The 27,985-nt window shown below is 52.7% G+C and overlaps 1 protein-coding gene across 2 annotated transcripts; it reads left to right on the top strand.

Annotated features, from left to right (window-relative positions):
• Window positions 1-18: 18 nt before the first annotated feature.
• FBXL18 (F-box and leucine rich repeat protein 18) lies at window positions 19-27,124 on the top strand. 2 transcript variants are annotated; one of them, XM_053276939.1, is made up of 5 exons: window positions 19-197; window positions 1,626-1,826; window positions 2,966-4,515; window positions 8,351-8,569; window positions 25,165-27,124. In XM_053276939.1, exons 1-5 carry the CDS (start codon window positions 180-182, stop codon window positions 25,319-25,321), a joined length of 2,145 nt encoding a protein of 714 aa, XP_053132914.1. In that variant the 5' UTR covers window positions 19-179; the 3' UTR covers window positions 25,322-27,124. The 2 variants fall into 2 exon arrangements, with proteins under 2 accessions (XP_053132914.1, XP_053132915.1); XM_053276940.1 differs by lacking the exon at window positions 19-197 and adding an exon at window positions 250-593.
• Window positions 27,125-27,985: the final 861 nt, after the last annotated feature.

Here is a 27,985-nt window from a genome sequence, read left to right as displayed (position 1 = left end):
GTGAGGTCAAGAGCGCGCCGGAAGCGCTGCGCCGCTCCTGAGCCGGCAGTGGTGGTGGAGGGAGGGAGGGAGCAAGCTGTGTGAGCAGCTGGAGAGCCTCGCTGCTGCTGAGGGCCCTGGAAGCGCGTCTGCTGCAGAGGCGGCTCCTCCTGAGCCCCCCCCCCCCCGGCCCGCTCGCCATGGCCGCCTCGGGAGAGGTAAAGACGCGCCCCTGGTTCCCATGGCGACCGCGCCGGCTCTCCCTGTCAGGGCACCCTCCTCGCGTGTCCATGGCAACGCCCCCAGGATCCTGCTTTGCCTTGAGGCCGGAGGGATGCCCGAATCGGCTTTCTCTTTACTCGAGCCGCTGGCCCACCCGTCTCGGTCTTGCCTGCTCTGACTGGCAGCAGCAGCTGCAGCTCTATCTCAGTCTTGCTGGCTCTGACTGGTGGCGCAGCAGACGCTCCTCCATCTCAGTCTTGCCAGTTCTGACTGGCGGCAGTGGCTCTTTCTGTGTCTTGCGGCTCTGACTTGGCGGCAGCAGCAGGTCTTTCTTATAGGGGCCTTTCCAGCCCTGCCTGGATTGCACTTGGCGTTTGCTGCATGCAGAGCAGGTGATTTCTTACCGCTGAGCTGCTGCTCAGGCCTGGAAAGTGGCCTGGTAATAGCGTGAAGCCATTGGTCCATTCAGTTCAGCGTTGCCTGCCCTGACTGGCAGCAGCTCCACCCAGCAGAAGATCCCAGCTTCAGTCCCTGACATCTCCAAGCAGGGCAGGGAATGATTCCTGTCTCTAATCCTGAAGAACTGTTGCCAGTCGGTAGCCTCTCCGGGTAGGACTGGGAAAGCCTCCTGCCTGGAACTTCGGAGAGCAGCTGCCAGTCAGTGTAGACCAGAGCTGCTCAACTTCGGCCTGCCTGCAGATGTTGGCTTACAATTCCCATAGTCCCTGGCTATTGGCCAGTGTGGCTGGGGATTATGGGAGTTGTAGTTCAAGAACAGCTGGGGGGGGGGGCTAAGTTGTGTAGGCCTGATGTTAGACAGCATTGAGCTAGATGGACCTGTGGTCAAACTCTGGTGTTTGATAGTTTCCTCCGTCCCATGCTTTTCCCAACCCTACCAGGGCATGTGGAGATTTGAACCTGGAACCTTCTGCATGTAAAGCATGCTCTCTGCCACAAATCCATGGCTGCTCCTGATGAACTGAGGCAGCCACGTCATTGATCCACTCAGCTTAATCTTGATTGATAGGCAGATGGATGCATATAGTCATTTAAAAAAAACAAAAAACCAGACACTTTTTCATGAGCTGTATTGCTTTATGTCTGTTCTTTTCTGTTTTCCGGCTACTCACCTCTCCACCTTCTGAGCCTTGTTCTCGACTAACAAGGCTTGTCGGTCCCCTGCTAACTGAGCAAAGAGGCACCTTTTAAAAGTGGTGAGAGCAACTGGCCCTATCCATCCCCAACACAGCATCCCTCCAGTGGCTGTTGCTGGTGTCTTATCTTGTGTTTCTTTTTTAGATTGTGAACCCTTGGGACAGGGAGCTGTTTTATTTATTTAATGTCTATATAAACCACTTTGGGAACTTTTGTCGAAAAGCGGTATATAAACATTTGTCGTATTTATATTCTCTCTTTCCTTTCAGGATGTGACCAGCGACGAAAACAGGGAGGAGAGCAACAGCATGAACTTAATGGAGTTCTCTGATGAAATCCTCTTGCACATACTGAGATATGCTCCGGTCTCAGATCTTGTCCTCAACGTCCGGAAAGTCTGCAGGAAACTTTCTGCACTCAGCCTTGACAAAAGCCTCACCCATACGGTCATCCTGCACAAGGACTATCAGGTGGGGAAAACGCTCAGGAGAATTGCATGACAAGGATAGAGATGACATAGGTAACATAAGAAGGTGCCTTGTACTGAGCCAGACCTTTGGGCCCTCTAGTTCAGTACTGTTTACACTGGCTGGCAGCGTTTCTCCAGGATCTTGGGGAAGAGTCTTTCCCTATCCTACCTGGAGATGCTGCCAGGGATTGAACCTGGGACCTTCTGCATGCAAAGCAGATGCTCTGCCCCTGAGCTACTGCCCCATCTCTTCAAGAGGTGGTTCCACCCCATGGTTTCATTCTCCCTACTTACCACCCTTCCGTTGTCTAGTACTCTGGAGCAATGTTCCCCAGAGCAGGGATTCCCAGATGTTGTTGTCAAAACCTCCCTTTATCCCCAGCCAAAGCTATCGTCGCTGAGGGTGATGGTTGTTGTTGCCATCTGGGAGTCCCTCTTAACAGGGAACACTACCCTGCCTGGGGTGCTCCCCGGTCCATCTCTAGGACCCCCGTTGGGCGAATAAGGAGAATTCACAGGTAAGGAAACACTCCATTTCAAAACACGGTGTTTATTTATTAATCAAATTTGTACACTGCCCCAAACTTTCATCTCTTGGCAGTTAACAATAGCATAAAACCAGTTAAAAACATATACAAAAACTTAAAACAATTTAACAATTTAAAAATAAACCAGAGATTAAAACCTAAAAAATTTAGGAAGCTGAGAAAGCTTGGGTGAAAAGATGGGTTTTCAGGTGTTTTTTTGAAAATTGCCAGAGATGGGGAGGATCGTATCTCAGCAGGGAGCACATTTCACAATCTCGGGGCAGCGACCGAGAAGGCCTGTCTCTGTGTAGCCACCAAACAAGTTGGCGTAACTGGAGATGGACCTCCTCAGATGACCTCAATGGGCAGTGGGGCTTGTAATGAAGAAGACGCTCTCTTAAATACCCACGGCCTAAGCCATTTAGGGCTTTGTAAATTATAACCAACACTTTGTATTTTGCCCGGAAACCTATTGGCAGCCAGTGTAGCTCCATCAGCAAAGGAGTAACGTGTTCTCTCCCAGAGACCAACCTAGCTCTTCTATTTATAATTTAGGCTCTTTTGCTGAAGCTCTCTCTTTTTTTTTTTTTTGCTGGGGTTTGTTCCCACACAGGTGGACAAAGACAAAGTGAAGCAACTCATGAGGGCGATTGGAAAAGAAATCCACGAGCTGGACATGGCCGGCTGCTACTGGCTGCCTGGCAGCACCATTGACCAAGTGATCTGCTGCAAGAACCTGGTGAGACTCAACCTGTCCGGCTGCCACCTCACCTCCCTCCGCCTCTCCAAGATGCTGTCCGCCTTGCAGCACCTCCGCTCGCTGGCCATTGACGTAAGCCCGGGCTTCGATGCCTCCCACCTGAGCAGCGAGTGCAAAGCCACCCTGAGCCGCGTGCTGGAGCTCCAGCAGACCCTCTACACCCCCTCCTACGGCGTGGTCCCCTGCTGCACCAGCCTGGAGAAGCTGCTCCTGTACTTCGAGATCCTCGACCGCTCGCGGGAGGGTTTGATCATCTCTGGCCAGCTGATGGTGGGCGAGAGCAACGTGCCCCACTACCAGAATCTCCGGGTCTTCTACGCTCGGCTGGCTCCCGGCCCCGTCAACCAGGAGGTGGTGAGGCTGTACTTGGCGGTCCTGAGTGACCGGACACCGGAGAAGCTTCACGCCTTCCTCATCTCCGCCCCCGGCGGCTTTGCGCAGAGCTGTGCGGTCAAAAACCTGTTGGACTCCATGGCCCGGAACGTGACGCTGGATGCCTTGCAGCTGCCTCGCTCCTGGATGAACGGCTCCAGCCTCCTCCAGCACCTGCGGTTCAGCAACCCTTTCTACTTCAGCTTCAGCCGCTGCAGCCTCTCGGGCGGCCAGCTGGTCCAGAGGGTCCTGAACGGCGGCAAGGACCTCCGCAGCTTAATCGGCTTGAACCTGAGCGGCTGCGTGCACTGCCTGTCCCCGGACTCCTTACTGCGGAAGGCCGAGGATGATATTGACAGCGGCATCGCAGAAACCCTCGTGGCCTCCTGCTGCAACCTCCGGCACTTGAACCTTTCGGCCGCCCACCATCACAGCTCCGAGGGCTTGGGCAAGCACCTCTGCCAGCTCCTAGCCCGCCTGACCCGCCTCCTGTCTCTGGCTCTGCCCGTCTGCTCCATCACCGACGTTCCTGCCGTGACCGCGGACCGACCCTCTGTGCAGCCCGTGGCGAACGCGGCCTCCCAAGGTTTTGGCAAGAAAGTCCGGATCGGGGTGCAGAAGTACCCGAGGAACTGCCTAGAGCAGGGACACCCCCAGCCGCCGGCCTCTGTGTTCTGGAGACTCCTGGGAAGCCTGCCCTATCTGGAGAGACTGGAGCTCATTGGCTCCAGCTTTTCCTCTGCCATGCCCAGGAACGAGCCGGCCATTCGGAACTCGCTTCCTCCCTGTAGCCGGGCCCAGCACGTAGGGGACGCGGAAGTGGCCGCCATCGGCCAGCTGGCCTTTCTGCAGAGCCTCACGCTGGCCCAGCTGCCCAACCTCTTGACAGGCTCCGGGCTCGTCAGCGTCGGGGTCCAGTGCCAACACCTGCGGACTCTCTCGCTGGCCAACCTGGGCATGATGGGCAAAGTGATGTACATGCCGGCCCTGATGGACATGCTGAAGCACTGCAAATGTTTGCAGGATCTCAGGTGAGGGTGCCACCCTTGGCTTTTCCATCACCTTTGGGCAGAGGGTGGGCTGACCTATTTACTAGTCCCGGGTCCTTGCTTTCGGGTCCCTTGGTGGCAGGGAGAACGCTCTGGGTCTCTTTCCTGCCTTATACCGAGTCAGACCGTTGGTCAAGCTAGCTCAGTATTGTCTACACTGACTGGCAGCAGCTCTCTCAGATTGCAGGCAGGAGTCTCTCCCAGCCCTACCTGGAGATGCTGCCAGGGGTTGGACCTGGGACCTTCTGCATGCCAAGCAGATGCTCTTTCCCTGAGCTTACGGCCCCATCCCCAGAACAGCAGTGAAAAACATTACATTATAGGAAGCATTCATAATGCTTTTAATTGCAATGAAAAACAACCGCAGAGAGAGAGCTCAAATCCCCTTCAAGGAGGTCAGCAGTGTCTTCAGCCTCTGACTCTCTCTGCATGATTACTGTCTGTGGTTCATCTAGAACAGGCATCCCCAAACTGCGGCCCTCTAGATGTTGCTGAACTACAATTCCCGTCATCCCAGCCACAATACATTGTAGCTGGGGGTGATGGGAATTGTAGTTCAGCAACATCTGGAGGGCCGCAGTTTGGGGATGCCTGATCTAGAATGAAGCTTCCTCCCCCCCTCCCCAAACAAACAAACCTGCAATTATCTGTTCATGACAAACCCACAGTGCCCCCTGGTGGTTTGGATGGTGCATTGCAAAATGTTTGTTTTTCAGTCTCTCGCCCTTTGTTGGGAATAACAGAGGTGTGTTCTGGAAACGGTTGCCTGCCAGATCATTGCTTTGATTGTGAAGCATGTCCTCTTGCTGCTTGTGTCCTCGTGTGGCACATGGTCACCAGCGAAAAGTGCTTGTGCAGCAAGTGGGAAGCCTCCTATGCGTGAGGCATGCAGTCCCAAAGAACTGCTGCCCCCCACATCACGTTGATTAACGTAGCATATTTGGATACTGCCAGGCAAGTGGCTCGTGGTGGTGTAGGTAAGATTAAAACTTCAAAAAGCACACAAATTAAACAATTAACATAGAAAGCTGCCATATACCGAGTCAGACCACGGGTCCATCTCACTCAGTACTGTCTACCCAGACTGGCAGCGGCTTCTCCAAGGTGGCAGGCAGCAATCTCTCTCAGCCCTCTCTTGGAGATGCTGCCAAGGAGAGCACTTGGAACCTAGATGCTCTTCCCAGAGTGGCCCCATCCTCTAAGGGGAATATCTTATAATTAAAAAAAAAGTACAGGCATTTTAAAAATTAATCCCAAGCTACATCCCTGGTGCTTGAGCGGATTGCAGCTGAGCAAGTGGAAACCGGAGATTTGGTATCTTAGACGTGGTACTGAGTTGTATATATGGCCATCAAAGCTGCTGGCCTTGCCTGCATACAGAAACCTCTCTTTTGGGGCGCTTAGATGGTTGGAAATGGGAAGGAAGAAACAGAACCTTCTCAAAGGCATTCCTGCTTTGGTTGCCACAGACACATGGCTGTTTACCAGCTGGGTCATGTGTGGGGCCGTTGAGTAGACGCCATGCTGCCCAGCCTCTCCTCTGGTTGCCCTATGAACAACCTAGCTTGGTAGCTCAAGATGTCAGAGGGGCAGCAGGTGTCCTTCAGGGCCTTCTCAGCTGTGGCTCCCTGCAACCTTGGAGAACTGCTGCCAGTCAGAGTTGCCAACCCTGAGCTCGCTGGACTCGAGGGTCTGACTCAGTTTAAGGCAGCTTCCTGTGTTCCTTTGCATTGGCTTCCCTAGAGAGAGGTGTCTGGCCTCCTCACTACTCACTGTCAGAAGGGCATATTGTTTAAGCGAGCTGTTTTGACCTTTTACGAGTGGTTGTATGTACTGTGTGTTTTCCTTCCTGTGCTAATTGAACGCAAGTAGCCTCAACTACGCTTCTGCGTAGAAAAGTGGGGAATACATGAATAAACTAAACGGACCTTAGTTTAGAGCAGGGGTTCCCAGCCTGGGGGCCTCCCGATGTTGCTGAACTACAACTCCCATCATGCTCAGATACAATAAATTGTAGCTGGGGATGATGGGGGTTGTAGTCCAGCAACATCTAGAGGGCCACAGGTGCGGACCCCTGGTTTAGAGCACTGATCTGCACATGATGAAGTGAAGTTTGCCAATAACTAAGTGGTCAGCACCCTTCAGTGCGAGAAGCATTTCCTACCACTCCTCCTCTGCCTTGTTCTGCACTCTTCCTGATGTCAAGGAGGCCCTTTAAGAGAAAGAGAGCCCTGTTGGGTCCCGGCAATGTCTGGGAAGGCATGCAGGGAGCCATGGGAAGTGTAGTCCTTCCCAGCCCTTTCCCCATAGAGCTTTGTGAGGGAAGCCCAGGGAGGAACTACCTTTCCCAGCATTCCTTGTGCACCTTCCAAGATGGCACTGGGGCTCAAGAGGGCTCCGTTTTCCCTAAAGAAGGGCCGCTGGTGCCAGGCACAGCTCAGCACTGCTCTGGGGGAAGATCCCCTCCGAATATGGCCAGGGACTATGCAGAGCATTCGGCTTTGGCTGAAGCTTCGCGCAGGCCCAAGAACACAACAGAGAGCTGCCCTTTGGGTGGATGAGAACTGCTGCTGCCTCCCAGGCCTTGCCATGAAGAACATCCAGGCCTGCTCAACTTCAGCTCCCCAGCTGTTTTTGAACGACAGCTCCCATAATCCCCAGTCACAGCGGCCAATAGCCAAGGATTATGGGAATTGTAGGCCAACATCTGCTGGAGGGCCGAAGTTGAGCAGCTGAATGTGGCCATGGGTGGGAAGGCACCCAACCATTGTGTAACCCATTTGCCAAAAGGAAATGCTCAAAGAGTACAGGAGGATTCCTTGACCATGGCTTTCGTTTAGGACGGGGATTCCCAACACCGGGTGCTAGTAGCACCCCTTGGGGTGATTGAGGGGGTGCTTGGAGCCCTCCTGCTTCCCTCACTGTGTGCTCCCCATCTGAGGACCATTGACTTGAAGCCAACGCGTCCCCAGCAATGTGTCTGCTGCAGAAGGGAGGGAGGAGGGAGAGGTCAAGATTTCTGCTCCTGATTGGCTGACTACATGCTGAAGCTCAGTGTGCCCCTCCCCTCAGCCTGAATGATGGGCTTCAGAAATTTAGCCCTGAGTACCCCCAGTGAGACGAATAGGACAGGTGATTTGGTGTGGATGTGAGCCAGTGGCTGGAATTGCCAGTCTTCCTGACTGTTAACACTGAAATGTGTGTCTTTTTGTCTGTAAGTGGATACAATCTCACTCTCACACACACATGTTACAGTTCTGAGATGGGCTATTCCAGTCACTGGCTCACATCCAGACTAAGTTACTCATAAGCAGTCTTATGTAATGAATGAACCTATTAACTTCAGTGAGAGTACTCATGAGTAATTTACTGGGTTGAGCCAGTAACTGGAGTAGCTTGTCTCATAACTGCAACATTTAACTGTATGCGCTCGCTCTCTCTCGTATGGAGAAGGTACACTTGTTTTAAAAAGGTTGGGAAACCCTGATTTAGGAAAACCACCATCCAAACCTCTTCTGTTTATAAACTACCAGTTCATGTTATGTATGGAATGGTCCTTGCTTTAAAATTCAGTCACTGGTTAACTTTCCAGCCTCCTCACAAAGACAAGATTATGTTGGTGATTTCTGTAGAGAGCAACCAAAGATCTTTTCAATGGTCCGAGCCCACTAAAAGCCAGCTTCTCCCTTCCATGTGTCTTTGCCAAACCATTGCCTTCCTCTCCTGCGCTGCAGAACCCCTGCAAGGCCCTCCTCGCCTTGCTTTGTGGCCGGCCGTGCCCTTGTGCCATTGGACTGACCCGCCTTTCCTCCCGCAGGCTAGAGCAGCCCTACTTCAATGCCAACGCCCAGTTCTTCCAGGCCCTGAGCCACTGCGCTTCCCTCCAGCGCCTTTGCATCATCTCCCGGAGCGGGACCCTGCAGCCCGAAGCTGTGATGTCGTTCATGACCGCTTGCCTGGAGGTCATCATGTGCCACATGTTTATGGGGGAGTCTCTCTCCATGTGCAAAACCCTGCAGCAGTCCCTGATACGGAGGTGAGTGGAGGCAGAAGGTGTGTCCAGGTTCTCCTTTCCTCTTGCGCTGCTCATCGGGGGGCAGTGATTTGGGCAGGTGAAAGGAGGGGCGGCCAATTTGCTCCCTTTCAACCACAGCTAGGGCTCCAGGCTTGCCCACCCATGACCCAGATGCTTCAAGGGCCCACTCTTGGCAGTCTGGTGCCCTTTAGCTTTTAGCACTCTGGTTCTGCCATCGGACCTTACAGGGCTGTTGTAAATGGGGGTGTGGCTGTAATTGCGTTGGGGGGAAGCGGGGGGGGCACAATTTATTTTAATACACTTAATACATTTATTTATTTCAATAAATAAATATCCCTGCAAATGTCCCTGCCTCGAGGAGGGCCCGCTGGCTGGCATATATGAATATGTGAGGTGGTGTCGTAGGGATATATGTGTTAAAGGTTTCCGAGGCAGGGGCGCGCATGGTGAGTGTGTTATATTATTTAGGAGCAAGAGAAGGGGCATGGCGAGAATATTTTGTTTCACCATGGTTTCTCAGCTTTCTTGTGTTTGTTTCTGCTTCTGGGCATTTTATGGTTTAATGTTTGGTTGGCTTTAAGGTTTTAAATGTAACATTTATGGGATTTTATTGTACTTTAACTTTTGTAGTTACCTTAAGTGGAGCAGCAGGGAAATGCTTGACTAAGAAGCAAAAGGTTGCCGATTCAAATCCCCGCTGGTACTCTGTTGGGCAGCAGCGATATAGGAAGATGCTGAAAGGCATCATCTCATACTGCATGGGAGATGGCAATGGTCAATCCCTCCTGTATCCTACCAAAAGAAAACCACAGGGCTCTGTGGCCGCCAGGAGTCGAAATCAACTTGACAGCACACTTTACCTTTAAATTGCCTTGAGATGCTCTATCTATCTATCTATCTATCTATCTATCTGATTTCTATACTGCCCTTTCAAAAATGGCTCAGGGTGGTTTACACAGAGAAATAATAAATAAATAACCCTTATGAATAAATAACCATTATGAAAGGTGGTATAATAACTGAACAGTAATGGCCTTCTGCAGCAAAGCTATAGGCCAGGGCTGCTCATCTTGGCCCTCCTGCAGATGTTGGCCTACAACTCCCATAATCCTTGGCTACTGGTTACTGTGGCTGGGGATTATGGGAGTTGTAGTCCAAAAACAGCTGGGGGGGGGCTAAGTCGAGCAGAAGCAGTGTCCCCGGTAACAGGGATTCCCTGATGTTCACTACAACTCCCAACATCCCCAGCTGCATTGGCCTTTACCCGGGGATTGTGGGAGTTGTAGTCAAAACCTCTGGGGTCCCTGTTAGAGAGACTGCTTGGCAGAAGGCCCGAGGGCAGCCCTGGGGCCCATCTTCATTGGCCTTTTTGGCCCCAGGGCCCACTCCAGCCTTGCTTTGCCTCTGCTTGCAACAATTACTGAACTAATCTGGGCCAAAGGCTTTGGGAATCAGTGTTCCCTCTAACAGGGATTCCCAGATATTGTTGACTACAACTCCCAGAATCCCCAGCCAAAGGCCATTGCAGCTGGGCATGCTGGGAGTTGTAGTGAATAACATCTGGGGATCCGTCTTAGAGGGAACCCTGCTTGAGATGCTTCAGGAAAGTGCCGCATCCACTTGTAACATTTCCCTTCCGCCCAGCTGGCCGTCTGAGCTGGCTTCCCAGGCGCATCTGTGCAGAGCCACTTCTCCCAGCCGCGGGCTGCAGCAGCGCTTGGGAAGCCTGCCAAGATGGGGGCGGTGAAATTCCCCATGATGTCAGGGGATGCTTCTGAACACAGCCCTCCTCTGTCTCTTAATTGGATTCATCGACGGGGACGGGGACTAGAAATTCCTTCTCCCGCCTTGGCGTTCCTTGCCTGTCCAATCTCTCGTCACACTGGTGGTACGGCCCTTCATATCCCCTTTCCTGTCCCGACTTACATTCTCCAGCAACCAGTCTGCAGCTGCTTTTCGCCACGGGCCCTGCTCAATTCCACTTCCCTTCATTCCATTCTTTTGAATGATGGCATTGATGAGAGAGCGAGAGAGAACAGGCACAGGAAAAGATCCCTGCCGGATCAGGCCCGATTCTTTTGCTGAGCATCTTGTCTCCAGCACCAGCTCACCAGATGCCTCTGGAAACCCTGCCAGGAGAGCTGCATGAAGGTGGCCATCTTTTGTGTTGTGTAAATCAAGTCCCTCTTGGGACCCCAGACCTAATGATAGCTCCCATCACCCAAAGCCCACCTCTCTTCCATACTGCTGAAGGGTCTACTCCAGGGCTTCTCAACCTTGGGGCCCTGCATGTTGTTGGACTCCAGCTCCCATCATCCCCAGCCCCAGTGGCCAAAAGCAGCAGCTCTCCAAGGCTTCAGGCAGGAGTCTGTGCCTGGAGATGCTGCCAGGGAGGGAACCACAAACCTCCGGCATGCAGAGCAGATGCTCTTCCACTGAGCTCTGGCCCCATCCCCTGAATACAAATACGACACGTATTTGTAAACTGCTTTTCAACAAAAGTTCGTAAAGCGGTTTACATCAACAGATAAAATGGCCTCCTGTCCCCAAGGGCTCACAATAGTAAAAAAGAAAAGAAACATAAGACAACCAGCACCGGTCACTGGAGGGGTGATGTGCTGGGGGCGGATAGGGCCAGTTGCTCTCTGCCTGCTCCGTATAAGAGAATCACCACTTTTAAATGGTGCCTCTTGGCTCAGTCAGCAGGGGACTGTTAGCAGGTGAGATTATCCCCCAAAGGGCAGACCTTCCAGTTCTCACACATGTAGCCTCCCATTCCACTGCAAACTGGGGCAGACCCTGCTTAGCAAAGGGGACTGTTCCTGCTTGCTGTCACAAGACCGGCTCTCTCTCGTGTTCTCCTGCTTTGCAGCAGAGAAGCAGCGTGTGGCGTTCCCATGTCTAATTTGCTTCTGAATGTGCAGCTGGGTAGGAACGCCTCCCCCCCCCCCCCCCGGGTGCCTGTGGAGTTTTATTGATGGACCTTCCCCAAATCTCCATGAGATGGCGCTGTGGTCTCTTGTTATCGGATCCATAATGTCCCCCCCCCCAACACTGCAGGGTGCATATTTTTCACACACACACACACGGACACACACACACCGCTATTTCTTCACCGCAGAAGTCCTGCAAAGCCAAGCACACACCCCCCCCTCCTTGTTCCGCAGCATTTCTGCACAACCCACCTGGACGGCGCGCAGGCGCTTAGGAGGAGGAGCCCCTCCCTCCCCCCCCCCGGTGAACGTGCTGGGAAGGGGAGGGGCGGCATTAGAGAAATGTTTGTGTTAGCAAGTGTCCTTGGGGGCTCCCTGGGTGCGCGTCCTTCATATTTTAACACAAGCAGCTGTAAAATGGCAGCGTTGGCGCTGCACTGTAGATGCCGGTATTTTCAAGCGGATTGCGAGGATCCTAACTGGAGCAAATGGGTTTCCACGGAGAGTCGAGCTGCAGCCGTACTGCGATCGAGAGAAGGGGTGGGTGTGTGTGTGTGTGTAAGCAGCTGAGACAGCAAGAGCTGAGTAGGAGTTGATGTGTTGAGTGATGTTCAAGAAGGTTAGCTTACAGCAAAATCTCTCATAGACGTGTGAGCGCGCACACACACACCCAACACCACAATTCTGCAGACCAGAAAGGCAAACCCCGAGCACTTCCTGTGAGCAGAATAAGCAACACATGTTGCTCACACGGGTGGGCTGAGCCACCAGATCATTGTTCAGACTCGAACTGCGTTCTGCATCGGCCGAGAGGGGGGCGACCAGTGCCCGGCGCTGCCTCCTGTTCTGGGCGAGGTTTGCTGTTGTAATTGCGACTGCGGAGATTGGGACGCGTGGGGTGCTGACAGGCAGGGTGGGTGGTAATGGGGTCTTTAGGGAAGGACAGGGAGCTGGGCAGAGCGTAATAAGCGAGGAGGGCTGGTCTAATGGTAGTGAGCAAGGATTGTCCCCTTAGCTAAGCAGAGTCCACCCTGGTTTGCATTTGGATGGGAGTGAGCACCGTAAGATGTTTCCCCCTCGGGGGATGGGTCCGTAGCTCAGTGGCAGAGCATCTGCTTGGCACGCAGGAGGTCCCAGGTTCTCTCCCTGGCAGCATCTCCAGGTAGGGCTGGGAAAGACTCCTGCCTAAATCTCAGAGAGCTGCTGCCAGTCAGGGTAGACAATGCAGTCATCCTTCGCTAGGGTTCCATTCTGGCAAAACCTTGCCACTGGCAAACTTGCGGTTGGCGAGGCATTAAAGTCTATGGGAAACGGGGTTAGGGGAACCACAGCCACAAAAAGATCTAAAAATCAAGGGGGGAATACCCCACCCCCGAATGCTAAAAAATCCTGTCATATCGCCAAGAGTCACCAAGAGGAATGAGCAGATTGAACCTCTGAAAACCCCAAAATCGCTGGAAAACCCCCATCACAAAAAGAACTTTGCCAGTCGCTGATCCTTGGGTTGTGGTTGGCCAAGGCCAGCCACAGTTTCCCATTCGCGTATACTCCAAGCCGCGGTTGGCGAGGGATGTCTGTACTGAGCTAGACAGACCAATGGCCTGACTCCGTAGAAGGCGGCTTCCTAGAGTCCCAAGAGCCTCCTCCAGAGTATGTGAGCAGCCTTGGTTGCTGAGCCCGAGGGCTGGGATCCACAAGTAGAGTGTGGCACCCTTAATCCAAGGTGGGTGGTACCAGCATGGTCTTCTCTGTCTTTTCTTTGCCCCCAAAAGAAGATGAACTGCAGGGGGCGGGGTGTGTGTGAAACGTAGGCCTCTGGTCTGAAACGGTTGGGAGCCGCTGTCTCGGGTCACTGGGGAACACTGCTGGCATTGTCCAAGCTCCTCTCTTTCTCAGGGATCTGTTGGGTATGCTGGACCACCTCCCTGAAAGTGAGATTCCACAATCTGCAGATTTCAACCAGGCAGGAAGCCAGGATTCCTTGGCTGAATGGAAACAAAGGGAGCCTGGTCTGTTCGGAAGATCCCTGTCCTGCTCGTGGCTCAAGTAAAAGCAGCCGTCGAACCTCGTGCCCCTGAGCCAGTGCAGAGTGCATTTACTTCTCTGTTGAGCAGAGAGAATCCTTGCACGCCCAAGATTCTGAGTACAGGTTTCCAGACCAGAATGTGGCATTTCCAGGCAGGCTCAAGCCCCAGCATCGTATTTGTCTATAAACTGTGCACTTCCTACAAGCTAAAAGGAATGTTTTCCTGCTTTTCAACAGCATCCTCTCCCTAGTCTGACTCCATCTCCCTGAGTTGTCCTAAACAATTTCTCCCCCCATCTTCTGCAGTGGTGACACCCTTAAAATATTTATCTCCCTCCTCTCACGCACTCCCTTTAATTGTCATTTAGTCAAGCTGTAAATATTTAATTCTTCTTCTTCTTCTTCTTCTCCCCCCCGCCCCAGCCCGGTCCCTCCAGCTCATTAATCATCATCGCTTGTCTTCTCTGAAAGAGCTTCTCAGATTCAGCAGCCTTTCTGGTGGGATGCCCTGAGCTGGGCCCTTCTGCTCCGGGGGGTGCAGTCCTGAACTTGCAGCCACCGAGGGGAACGTTGCTCTGTGGGCACGCGGAGCTGGGGCAGCCATGACGAAAACCTCCCAGCCTGAGTTGGGGGCGGGTGCGGCGGGGATGGATTTGCTGCCTCTCTTCTTGGAGCCTCGTCAGTCATGGGTAACGTAAGCCCCTAGTATTGGGTGCCGCGCTCTGGGCTGTTCATCTCTCATAGGACCCTAGGAAGCTGCCATATACTGAGTCAGGCCCTTGGTCCATCTAGCTCAGTATTGTCTACCCAGACTGGCAGTGGCTTCTCCAAGGTGGCAGGCAGGAATCTCTCTCAGCCCTATCTTGGAGAGGTTGCCAGGGAGGGAACATCAAAGACTCCTGAGAAAACTTAGAAGTCATGGGATAAGGGGACAAGTACATGTGTGGATTGCTAATTGGTTGAAGGACAGGAAACAGAGGGTAGGTATAAATGGAGAGTGTTCACAATGGAGGGAATTGGGGTCCCCCAGGGATCTGTACTGGGGCCGGTGCTTTGTAATTTATTCATATATGATCTAGAAGCAGGGGTAAGCAGCGAGGTGGGCAAATTTGTAGATGACACCAAACTCTTTCGGGTAGTGAAATCTAAAACAGATTGTGAGGAGATCTTCAAACTGGATGAGAGGGTGACATAATGGCAAATGTGGTTCAGTGTTGGCAAGTGTAAAGTGTTGCAAGTTGGGGCGAAACCCCCCAACTTCAAGTATACACTGATGGGATCTGAGCTGTCGGTGACTGACCAGGAGAGGGATCTTGGGGTTGTGGTGGACAGCTCGTTGAAAGTGTCGACTCAATGTGCGGCAGCTGTGAAAAGGCCAATTCCATGCTAGGGATCATTAGGAAGGGGATTGAAAATAAGACGGCTAATATTATAATGCCCTTATGCAAAACTATGGTGTGGCCGCACCTGGAGTACTGCGTACAATTCTGGTCACCACATCTTTAAAAAGGACATTGTAGAACTGGAAAGGTGCAGAAGAGGGCAACCAAGATGATCAGGTGCCTAGAGCACCTTTCTTATGAGTCTAGGCTACAACACCTGGGGCTATTTAGTTTAGAAAAAAGACGACTGTAGGGAGACATGCTAGAGTTCTATAAAATCATGCATGGTGTAGAGAAAGTGGATAGAGAGGAATTCTTCTCCCTTTCCCATAACACTAGAACCAGAAGTCATCCCATGAAATTGAATGCCAGGAAATCTAGGACCCACAAACAGAAGTACTTTTTCACACAATGCATATCAACTTGTGGAATTCTCTGCCACAAGATGTGTTGACAGCCAACAACCTGGATGGCTTTCAGAGGGGTTTGGAGAACTTCATGGAGGAGAGATTTTTCAACGGCTACTAGCCGGAGGGCTAAAGGCCACCTCCAGCCTCAAAGGCAGGATGCCTCTGAGTACCAGTTGCAGGGGAGTCACAGCAGGAGAGAGGGCATGCCCTCAACTCCTGCCTGTGGCTTCCAGTGGCATCTGGTGGGCCACTATGTGAAACGGGATGCTGGACTAGAGGGACCTCCTTGGGCCTGATCCAGCAGGGGTGTTCTTAGGTTCTTATGAACTTGTAGCCTTCTGCATGCAAGCAGGCAGGTGCTCTTCCCAGAGCGGCCCCCTCCCCAAAGGGGAATATCTGTCGGTGCTCAAGCATGTAGTCTCCCATTCAGATGCAAGCCAGGGTGGGCCCTGCTTAGCAAGGGGGCCATTCATGCTTGCTACTCCAAGGCCAGCTCTCCTGCGTGGATCGATATGTGGAAAGCCTGGGAGTCTCCGGCAGATCCGACAGCTTTATAGCCGGCCGTAGCACAGGCTTGGCTCCACAGCACCAGCAGACTGGGTCGCCACGTGGCTTGCCCACCCTCGGCCTGCCTGTCGTCTTCTCCCGCAGCCCTCCGGCTGGCATTGTGATTGCACAGAGCCGGCCGTTGCCGCCCGATCCTGCTTTGAGCCGCCTGGCCTGGCTGCCATCCAGAAGAGGGAGCAGCCCTTGGGCCTGGGTGCAGTTTCCAGGCGGAGAAGGTCTCCTCCACCTTCCCGCCCTCTTCCCCCACCCGGCCCGCCTCCTCCCTCCGGCCTGCCCTTGAGCCGCTCCAGCCTTTCTCTGCCGCAGCCTGTGCCGGGCCCGCTGTTGGGCCGAGCCCACTCTGCTAGCCTCAGCATGTCTGCTGGCGGGGTCCCCACCTCCCCGCGTGGATGGCTTAATGCATGAGTCGGCGGCTGGCGGAGTGAATCACCGAGGAGGCCCTCGCTCCGGCTCTCATTGTCTCTTTGGCTTCCGGCTCTCTTGGAACCCTTGAATCAGCCTGTCGGTTTGAATTAGTAATCAGCCGGGGGACCGCCTCCTTGGCTCGCCTCCCCACCCCACCCCGCGCACCCCCGGGATGGAGCACTTGTTGAAATTGGACTCTTGCAGCCAGCGAGGGCTGCCTTGGAAAGATTGGGAGGCGGATCCCATGGGGGATTTGGAAGTCTTATTTCGGGCCTCCCGTGGAGTCTGTTAGAAGCTCGTGTGTGCGTGCGTGCACGTGTGCGTGCGTGTGTGCGTGTTGCATTTGGACGAGTGACCACATGTGAGCACTGTCTGCTGTAAGGTCTTCCCCTTAGGGGATGTAGCTCAGTGGTGGAGTGTGTGTTCACATGCAGAAGGTCCCAGGTTTGGTCCCTGGCAGCATCTCCAGGTAGGGCTGGGAAAAAGCCCTGCCTGCAGCCCTGGAGAGCCACTGCCAGTCAACGTAGACATAAGAACAGCCCTGCTGGATCAGGCCCCCTTCTCGTCCAGCATCCTGTTTCTCACAGTGGCCCGCCAGATGCCCCTGAGAAGCCCACAGGCAAGAGCTGAGGGCAGGCCCTCTCTCCTGCTGTGACGAAGATACAGAGCTACCTGGACCAATTGGCTGACTCCGTATAAGGCAGCTTCCTATGTTCCGAGGAAGCCAAGTTGACCACCGTTTCAGGAGTGCTGAGGCTCGTGGACAGTGGCTTGTGCTGTGATTTTACTTTGTTCCCACTAAATCTAATCTTCTGGCCTGAGGCCATGGAGTGCTAAGTTTATAAATCCCTGACGTTTTCATGCCTGTGTTGCATGACCCACCTTTTTGCTCCCAAGTGGTGCTCAAGGCTCTGCAGTGGCCAAGCAGAACTGCAGGCTGGCTGGAAGTTTAATGGGCCCCACTCCGGCCCTCCGCCCTGTCCCTAATCCACCCTTGGTCATCTGAGAGACGGCCGGGAGAGCGCCCTAAGGGCCCTGAAGGTGAGCAGGTGGTGGAGGGAACTCTGGGAAGGGATTTTGGAGGGCCCATTTCGCCGGGCAGTGGCTGGAGCGACACAGTGGGGCATGCCCCCTCAGCCCTGGCACGGACCCTCCCCATCTGCCGGGAGCTTTGCCTCAGTGCCTTCGAGTCTTATCAGCACACACCACTATGTATGCAGGAGGGGAGCACAGAACAAGAGGCCTCAGCCGTCACTGTAATGTGTTTCCCAAGTCGAAATTAAGCTTAATTGGCCAATTATTGAAATAACTTCTTAATTTGCGGAAGATGTTGGAAAACAACTTCCGTGTGTGTGTGTGTGTGTGTGTGTGTGTGTGTGTGTGTTGAGCTTGTTGTGGCAGAGCGCGGCCTGGGGATGGTGACGGGGCGGTGCTGGCTCCTCTCCTGTGGCCCGCGCCCTCGTTGCGTCGCTGGCCGCCCACTCCCGAGACGCGGCCCTCCTGGCTGTCATGCTTGGCCCTTGGCCAAGGTTGTCTCTTGGAGAATCTTGAAGCACTTTGCCTTCAGAATTCCCCGCAGTGGCACCATCAGCCGGGTGAGGGTCCGTATGCTTGCACCTTTGCCACAGCCCTGACTTTCTCATTTCTACCTACAATTCCCCGTTTTCTAGGAACATAGGAAGCGGCCATATATGCCGAGTCAGGCCACTGGTCTGTCCCGCTCGGTATTGCTTCCTCCCCATTCTCTCCTTTCCCTGCAAAGAGAGCTGAGATGGTGGGACTCTAGCGGGCGCCGCCCTGGAAGTTCAAAGCCCCTCCTTGCTCAAAAAGGCTGCGCCTGCCAGTCTGGGCGCATTTCAGTTTTATTATTAATGTCGCCTGTGTCCATGAATAGGCTGGGAGAGAAATTGGCTAAGGATTGTTGCCCCGTTGAAGAAACCTTCGTTGATTGGGTTGTACAAGCTGATGGGTGGCTCTTCTCTTCTCCTTTCTGGCATGCTTTGTTCTTTTCGAGCCTTGTGGGAGACCTGGATGAAAATAATGGTTAAAGAGAAGAAAACTGGCGTGTCGAGGAAAAGGCGAAGTGGGAAGCTTTCCCCTTGTTGCTTCGTTTTCTGTGGCGGAGATCTTTTGGCGGGGGCAGGAGCTAAAACCAGAACACAGCTTTATGACCACAGTGACAAGGAAGGAAGGACATTCTCATTCTCTCTCTCTCTCTCTCTCTCCCTCCCCCATTATACTATATTATATATATATATATATAATATGAAAAGCATTCCATTACCTGATTTCCACCCCTCACGTTCGGATGTGCAGTGTTACGGTCCTGACACAGGTTTGCCACTGCAGTGACTGAGAACCAGGCCTTTGAGCTGGGGTTTCCTGGCTCCCTCCAGCTCTGCGTTTTGAAATGAGTTTATAGCGCCTTTACCAAGCGTTCCGATTCTGTACAAATTAATCCTGAGAAACAGCACTGCTGGGTCCTGTTCTCGCAGTCGCTGGGGAAGGGGATAAAAGTCCTCCTTCCAGGGGCAGTGATGGCATGGATATAATCCGAGCCTTTGCCACACTTTCCTCATCCCAAACGTAAGAGCCGCAAATATGTTAAGGCTACGGAACTGGTTAAGTTAATCTCTCTTGTCTCCCTGTCCGAGAGACTCCCGTTGAAGGCAACTCTGTGCATGACATGGCAGATGCTGTTCTTATTGCAGTCTTTCCATGTTAGGTGTGAAGAATGTTGCTGTATATCCCTGATGTCTATGTGTTGCCTGAGCACGGTGAAAGATTTAGGTGGCATTTTCCCTCGGAAGCCAGAAGGGTTGGGACTACCCTGAGGGGGTGTTCTTCAAAGTGAGATGAAGGGCAGGGTATTCTTCCTGCTCATTTTGTTCAAGCCCTTATCCTTGCCCCTTGCCATTGAGTTCCATTAGCTCTGCCCACCTGTCTGTTAGCTGCCTTCATGAGTCCACAAACATTCCGCTCCATTGAGATACTTGGGCTCAATCCAGCAAGGCTCATTTTCATGTTCTTATTTTCTAACCAGGGTAGGGGAAGGAAGTAGATAGGCATTTTGGTTGGTTTGGTTGGTGCCCCTTGGGTTTTTCTTCCCCTCTAGGTTTTTATGCAACCGACATAACTGCGGGTTACCTCGAGTCTTCCAGTACCTGCCTCTCACCCACAGGTGCTCTGGTTATGCATCCCTAAGTACTGTAAACCATTCCAGGTCTTCTGGAAATAGATATGATATCGGAGTCCTGTGTACAGCTAGCTAAATATTCGGCTAAACACATCTGGGACCTTAAATCAGTCCAGGCTTTTGCACAAATCAGGCCAGGCTTATGACGTGTGTCTTCCCCTATCTAAAGAGATGGTGTTGAACACGATTGTAGTGCAGCTGTTGCGTTTCATACGAGATCAGGGCTGCCCAAATTGGCCCTCAGGATGGTAGATACTCTAAATATTTGGGGATCTGTGTTGTAGCGTTGCTGGATTTGCTAAGAGCCTAGCTCCTCAGTTGAAGCAGCTCCTCTCTGGTGTCAAAGGACAGCTTCAGCCCTGGTACAATTCCCTGATTGCTGGGGTGGGTCTTGACTTCTACCTGGTGCTTATGAACCTGCTTCTGGTCCTCGGTTGCTGCTTTGGAACTGGATCCTTGCCTGATTTGGACCACTTGCCCGCTTCTGGCCTTGTGGACTCACAGCCAGATCCCTGAATCTGATTGCTTGGAGCCTGGCCTTTGCTGGCAGATGAACCCGGGAATATCGAGCGGGTGCCAGAAGGCCAAGAACATAGGGGTTTTTTGTTTGTTTTAAGAGAGAGGAAAAGACCCCTCTCCTTTTTGTACTTGAATTAAATGCATTAGCTGGAGCGTACACACATTGTCGCGGAATTTGATCAGCCATTCATTCAAGGAAAGGGGAGTGGGATTCTTTCCAGATGTTAGCATCAGACTGTTTTTTGCTGAAGTTAGCACATTGCCTCCCAGATCTCAGTCTGATGGATTCTCCGCATCTCCAGAGTAAGTACCCTAACAGAATTGCAGTTGGGTCATCTGGCAGCCTGTCTCCCCCCTCATTTTCTCTTCTTGAGGAAAAACACCTCTCCCCCCCACCCCCGGTGTGAGGATTGAAAGGCCAGAATGGAATGGAGTCTGTTGTGACGTTCATTACATCATCCTCGCCTCTTGCGCTTTTGAGGGGTGACATATAGGAAGCTCCTTTTAATATCGAACTAGTTGGTGAGGAGCGGCTGCCTCCGCACACGACTTGTGGGCTCTCCAGAGGCATCTAGCTGGCCACTGCGGGAAGCAGGATGCTGGATCTTTGGACTGGTCCAGCAGAGCTTGTCTTTGGTTCAATAGATCATCCTGTGTTTGCCCCTCCCATTAAAGGTAAAGTGTGCTGTCAAGTCAATTTCGACTCCTGGCGCCCACAGAGCCCTGTGGTTATCTTTGGTAGGAGGGGTTGACCATTGCCGCCTCCTGCGCAGTATGAGAGGATGCCTTTCAGCATCTTCCTATATCACTGCTGCCCAGTATAGCGGGGATTCGAACCAGCAACCTTCTGCTTGTTAGTCAAGCATTTCTCCACTGCACCACTTAAGGTGACACCCCTCCTATCAACCAGCAAAATAATAAGCTGTGAGAAATGGCAAAAGTTGGTTAATATATAATGCACAATAAAGGCAGTTATGCCACGGTGCTCAAGTGGCAGAATCCATGCAGGTTGCAGAATTCAACTTCTCTTGGTGCAGAATTTGGAGACTCTCTCCTCCTCTCCCCGCTCCACCCCAATGCATAGTATACATAGCCCTAGTTCTACTCTAATTGGGACATTGCAAGAGCAGCCGCTTAAGAGACTGTTTCTGAAATTTGCAATGCAAGCAAAAGTAACTGAGCCTAACAAGATGCAAATGCTGCGGTTTTCCTTCCTGTGGGTTGAATAAGGCAAGCTGAAGGCAGACTGGGACTCTGCAAGCTCTAGCCTGCTCTAGACTCTACAGGTCTGCTCAGGTTCTCCCTGGCAGGCTTGCAAGAGTTCAAACGGATGTCCCCCAACCACTAGCCTTGAGAGAATTGCTAGCCTGCTGGGGGAAATCCATGACGTACTGAAGGGCTTCTCCCGAAATCCTCTTCTTCCGCCGGCAGAAGAGTTTGCCTGTCACATCTCTTTGTGAGTTGCTGCTCCTGCCCTTCCTCCTGCCAGTTCATTTCCAGCAGGGGTGGGGAAGGTTGCCTTTACTCCTTATCACATGGGACGGGTTTGTTCAGTCACTCCTGAGGCAGCCGTTGCCTGCACTTGGAGGAGGGAGCATGTTGCATCTCTGTCTGAGTCACTTCCCTCACTCTTTGGCATTCCAGAACGTTTTCAGGGGAAGAATTGTGCGTGAACCCCTGGCTTTAATTTGGGGCAAAAGACACATGTGTTGGCTCTCAGACGTTTGGGAAACACAGAGTTAACAATGAGACCACGGGCTGGGGGAATAGTGCTGGAATCCTGCAACTCACCCCCCTCCCCAAAAGCTCTGCCTGTCGCAGCTTTCTTTCCCACACCGAAACAGACGTGACCCACTCTGTCCCCTCCAGCGATCAATACTAAATATTTAACTCGCTTTGTGCAAGCGCTCTCCTCTTTCCCAGCATGCCTTGTTTTCACCCTCCTGCTGTGTGTCCTATTGCCTCCCTGCGTGGCCATCATTATATAGGGCTTGCTGTCTAAGCCAGCTTTAATATAGATATATAGATATATATTCTCTCTTTTAGTAAGTATCGTGTACGGATTTAACTGCCGCAGTTCTTTTCTCTAGCCTGGCAATTACGACCCTGCTGCTGCAGCCCCATCTTTTCTTGTGCATTCTCTGATACCAGCTTGTGTTGATCTTCCCCTTTTGAAAGCAAAACTAGCAGTGCAGCAGGAAACGGGGGGCAGGAAAGATCAGAACTAATTTGCCTGTTTTATTTACTCCGGGTTTTTTATCCGCCAGGCATCAAGGCTTCTCACAGAAGTCTATAAAACTGCCATTTAGACCTCTTCGTCCTTTTCAGACTTCATGTGGTCCTTGCGTTCAGATGACTGTGCCCATGTCTGTGTGTTTGTGTGAATGCCTGTACCTGCGTTGCGTTCATCCACCAGGCTTATCAGTGGCTGCTAGTCCCAATGGCTACAAGCTCCCACCAGGTGCAGAGGAAGGATGCCTCCGAATCCCAGTTGCAGGGGAGCAGCAGCAGCAGGAGAAGGAGGGGCCTGCCTTCATCTCTGGTCTGTGGGCTTCTCAAAGGCATCTGGTGGGAGACTGTGGGGATGCTGGACTAGAGAGGCCTTGGGCTCAATCCAGCAAGGCTCTTTTTTCTGTTCTTATTTTCTAGCCAGGGTAGGGGAAGGAAGTCGATAGGCAGCACACCGCTGTACCTGCATTCGACGTAACATGTGGACAGCTGTACCTGCGTGCCCTGTTCGCAGGTTGTAAGAGTGAGCATAAAATGGCGGAGAGCTGGTCTGCCCGTAGTGAGCGTGAATGGCCCACTCTGCTAAGCAGTGTCTGTCCTGGTTTGCATTTGGGTGGGTGGCCACATGTGAGTCCTGTCTGCTGTAAGGTGTCTTGTATTTTGTGTTTCGCTGGTCGAATGACCGTAGCGATAAAGATTTGATTTGCTGTAAGATACTCCCCTGAGGGGATGGGGCCATCTCTCCGTGGCAGAGCATCTGCTTGGCATGCAGGAAGGTCCCAGGTTCAGTCCCTGGCAGCTTCTCCAGGTGGGGCTGGGAGGAACTTCAGCCTAGAACCTTAGAGAACTGCTGCCAGTCAGTGTAGTATACAGTTGGAATGTATACCAAGGAAGAGGAAAGGTACCACCAAGTTCAGAGGACGCCAACATGGCTAACAGGTAGAGTCAGGGTAACAAGCATGCATTGCCCCCTTTGCTAAGCAGGATCTCCCCTGGCTTGCTTTTGAATGGGAGACTGCGTGTGAGCACTGTAAGATATTCCCCTCTGGGGTTAGGGTTAGGGTTCTGCTCTGGGAAGAGCACCATGCTTGCACACAAAAGGTTCCAAGCTTCCTCCCTGGCAGCATTTCCAGATAGGGCTCTGAGATACACAGACACAGAGACTCCTGCCTACAACCTTGGAGAAGCTGCTGCCAGTCTAGGTAGACAATACTGAGCTCGATGGACTCAGCAGAAGGTAGCTTCATGTGACCCCTGCAAAGAGACGCCTTTTAAGGTGGCGATTCTCTTGTGTTTAGCAGGGGGGAAACAACTGGCCCTGTCCAACTCCAGCCCAGCATCCCTCCAGTGGCTGTTGCTGGTATCTGCCTTTTGTTTCTTTTTAGCTTATGAGCCCTTTGGGGACAGGGAGCCATCTTATTTCTGTATCCCTCCCCATGTAAACCACTTGGAGAACTTTGGTTGAAGAGTAGAATATCAATATTCGTAGTAGTAATCGTCTTCCTAATCGGGTTTGTGTCATCATAAATTCTGTTGAAACGACAAGAATTTTCCAAATTGAAATACAAAAACAGCAGGGGGCGGGGGGGAGATCTGTTTTGAGCAATTGAATAAGATGCTTCTGGAATGGGATGGTTTTCGCCATCCGCCTAAAGATGGTGGCAGCAGAGGAGCCGAAGTGACCTCTGTGGAAAGAGGCTCCCTTTGCTCGGGGTGGCTCCCAAAGAGGCTGGGTCTCTGGTACCTGCCAGCCCAGGCTCTGCACATGGTGGGCAGAGCGCTGGCTTCCGTGACCAGTCCCAGACCTGGGGCTCGGTCATGTGTGAGAAGGTGGTCCCCGAGGTGGCACGGCCCCCAATCGTGCAGGACTCTTATTAAGGCCAAGGTGAGCACTTTGAATGGGGCCCCGAAGTGAACTGGCAGCCAGTGCGGTTGGAGCCAAGACCAGGGTTTCTGGGGAAAGGAGCCTGGATACAGGAGAACGAAATGTCGTAGCAAATACGGACAGGACAGGCCTCTGGGGAACTCTGGGCCAGAGGGCTTGTTGACACATTCCTAGGAGATGGCCTCAAACATCAGTTGGTGGCTTGCATGGGTGAATGGGCAGCATTACATTTGCACCTCCAGCCTCAGAGGCACGATGCCTCTCATTACCACTTGCAGGGGAGCACCAGCAGGAGAGAGGGCATGCACATACCTCTTGCCTGCGGGCTCCCCAGAGGCATCTGGTGGGCTACTGTGTGAAACAGGATGCTGGACTAGATAGATCTTGGGCCTGATCCAGCAGGGCTGTTCTTACATTCTTACCTGCTTTACGGAGCCGGCACAGAACCTTTTGTGTCTGTCCTTGGAAGCCAACCTCTGCAAGGCTTGAATCCTAGACTGGTAATTCTCAAGCCCCTATGCCATGAGAAACGCAGGCTGCCATGAGCCCAGATCACCCACGCGCAGCAGAGGTGGTCTCCCGTAGTGCTCTGGCATTGCCTCTGCTTTCCAGGCGGCCTCCGCTGTGGGGTGGCTGGCTGGTTTCTTCTTCCGTAATTCTGCGACTGGATCCGTCGCTGACCATGCACGGTTAGCAGACTTGCCCTCAAGTGGAGGCTGCCGGTCTTGCATCGATATCTTTGGCTTCTCTGGCCTTGCCGCCTCCTAGTCCACCTCCATTGGGAATGGGACATTCTGCTGGATTGCACTGGGTGTGAATGGACCATTCCATCATCCCTGATGCAGTCCTGCGGGAGGCCGCCTGCTGGGTCTCTGAGTCATTGCCCTGAAAGGAGGCAAGGCCAGTCAGGAAGCACCTTCAGAACAGGGCCTCGTACAGAGAGGCAAGGAGCAACTCCTCTAAAGGCGGGGAATTTTACCCTTACGGTAAACCACACATCTAGGCAGCTCTCTCCCGGACCTAATCTCTTGTATCTGGTTTAGTTTCCAGGCCGACCGACCTGCGCTGAACGTCGTCATTTTCCCCCTCTTGCATGAGGACTTGATGGAGGTCATCCGCGACGTCCCCATGATGCACTTGGACGAGATCACCTTGTTCAAAAGCCGCGTGGCCGAGGGGCCGCCGAACCTGTGGTGGTGATCGCGACGTCTGGTTGGGCGGGGAAGGAGCAGGATCCCTGTCCCGAGCGCATGCAAGTTGCTTCTCATTGGCTGGGGATGCCCCATTCGTGAGCCTTACAGCCGCCTTGCTGAATGCTGTGCAATTTCTGGGCCGTTGCCAGACAGACTTGAGTGGACGCCAAGCTGGGCAAGGTTTGCCCTTGAAAATCCGATATTTATTCATTTTGATTTCTTGCCTGCCCTTGACCCCACGGATCTGACGTATGTTACAGCTGGAAAATATTGGCGCCTTCTGGGTGGTTATTTCCTTGCTATTAATATATTAATTCCTGTGTAACTTTCAGTGTATGTAAAGTTCAGAAGAAAGAATGTACCCCCTTGCTTTCCCTCCCTGTGGCCGCTTGTTCTTGGACCCAGTTGGTGTGTGGGGTTTCCCACCCCGGCCTCAGTGACTTGTTTACATTTACTTTGGAGGTTCCAAGCAAAATGGGGACATTTAAACCTTATTTCAGAGATTCTCAAACTTGGGTGCCCAGATGCTGTTGGACCTCAGCTCCCATAATCCCCAGCCATCTGGGCACCCAAGTTTGAGAACCCATATTTATTTTGGGGGTTCAGCTGTGCTCCTCCCACACAGCCAATTCCCCCCCCACACACACACAACTTGATCACCTAGTTCTACAGGGACGGTTGCACAACCAAGGTGGTCTTGTGCTGGCACCACCTGTGGATGACACTAGCCTGCCATCATACCCTGCCACCCGTGTTCCCTCTAACAGGGATTCCCAGATGTTGTTGACTACAGCCCCCAGAATCCCCAGCTGCAATGGCTTGTGCTTTGGGATTATGGGAGTTGTAGTCAACAACATCTGGGAATCCCTGTTGGAGGGAACTCTGCCAGCCACACTAATGGCTGGGGATGATTGGATTTGTAGTCCAGCATCCTCTGGGAACCCTAGGCTGGGTAACCCCTGTGGTGGAGCTTCCACAGGTGTGTGTGTCTGGGGGGGGGACTTCTGGCATCCTCTTCCCTCGCATCTTATACAGCAGGAGTCCTGAGTTATTCAGGCACATGGCAGGCTGCGTCTTGTAGTGGGGCGAGGAATTAAGCTTGGGTTCCCTCCAGGGTTCCCGGGTGTTGTAGACTATAACTCCCATCATCAGGATGTTGGGGGTTGTAGTGAACAATATTTGGGAATCGCTGTTGGAAAGCATGCTGCTCCCCTGTAACCGCTCGGTCTAGAAATCCTTTCCAGAAGCCTGCCCTGCCCGAGCGGTGATGCTCAGAGTAGTGCCTCCGACTGGCACAATGTACCTACGTTTTGCTAAAAGTGGTTCGCCAGCTCGGCCGGCAGCCTCTTCAAGCGGGCGCTTCCTGTTTGCGGCGTGACTCTACTTGGCGCTGCTCGTTCACTTGCAGGATGTCCCGTTTCGTTATCCGGGATTTGCCTTTTCTGCCTTGGTCTGGCCTTAGATGACCCTTTGCTCGCCATGCCCCTTGGGGCAGAAGGGAGTGAGCAGTGCCAGTGCCACTGTTGCCTCGCAGCAGTTGGCACGCTTTGGGGACATGGATTTGGGGGTTCTGGAAAGGATTCCCAAAAGGGCATCCTTTGCAAAGGGATGGGGACGTGGGAAAAGGCGGCCTCTCCTTTTTCTCTTGGTCTGTTATTTGCTTCTGCTACACTGTGCATTCTGTGATGGCTCAGCTTGTAACCGTGCGTGTGTGTTCAAATGTGGCACTCTGGTATCTCAATGTTCGTTGGATTAACGGTGGACTTACCTGTCAGATGGTATATAAACATTTCTGTACACACTCTTGCTAGATCAGCCTCCTCCTCCTCCTCCTCCTCCTCCTCCTCCTCCTCCTTCTTCTTCTTCTTCTTCTTGTATTTAGGGGGGCACCGGCAGGTGCTTGCTTCATCTTTCAAAAAAGATTTTCCGTTTTTGCAGCCTTCACTGCTGAGTGGAACAGATTTTTCCCTTCCCTTGGGTGTGGGGCAGCGACAAGATGTCTGGGACTCCTGTGTTCTAAATCCTGCTGCTTCGTGTGTGCAGTGGGGTAGTTTTTGTGCAGGGGTGCGTGCCATCGTTCTGTGGGAGCACAGAAGAGACAGAATGTTTCGTCAGCTGTGGCATTCAGTTTCCTGCAAATCTGGGGCCCAGACTAGATGCATCTTGGGAGATTTGCAGCTCGGACCTCCTGCCACTTCTTAAAGGGTTAGCAGCAGCTCCTGGGTTGGGCAAAGGGGACTCATTCTGTTGGGATCACACAACCCCTCCCTCCCACACTGTCTTCCCAAAGAAAACTAATGCCCTCCACCACCTGCTGCTATTTAATCTTCAGAACAAAACATACAAGTACTCACATGTGTTGCCTTGGGTGGCTGCTCCGCTTGGGGAACAGGGTGTAGAGGAAAGAGAATAACCTCTTGACCAGAACTGTGGCCTTGATCTGAATCGCTCTCTTCTTCCATGGCAGCAGTTAGGAACATAGGAAGCTGCCATATACCGAGTCAGACCCTTGGTCCATCTAGCTAAGGATTGTCTGCACAGACTGGCAGCGGCTTCTCCAAGGTTGCATGTAGGCGTCTCTCCCAACCCCCATCTTGGAGATGCTGCCAGGGAGGGAACTTGGAACCTAGAAGCTCTTCCCAGAGCGGCTGCATCCCCTAAGGGGAATATC

The sequence above is a fragment of the Hemicordylus capensis genome, chromosome 13 (assembly GCF_027244095.1).
Source record: "Hemicordylus capensis ecotype Gifberg chromosome 13, rHemCap1.1.pri, whole genome shotgun sequence".
Lineage (NCBI taxonomy): Eukaryota > Metazoa > Chordata > Lepidosauria > Squamata > Cordylidae > Hemicordylus > Hemicordylus capensis.
Note: the sequence above shows the minus strand (reverse complement) of the source record. Positions and strands in the feature narration are given on the sequence as shown.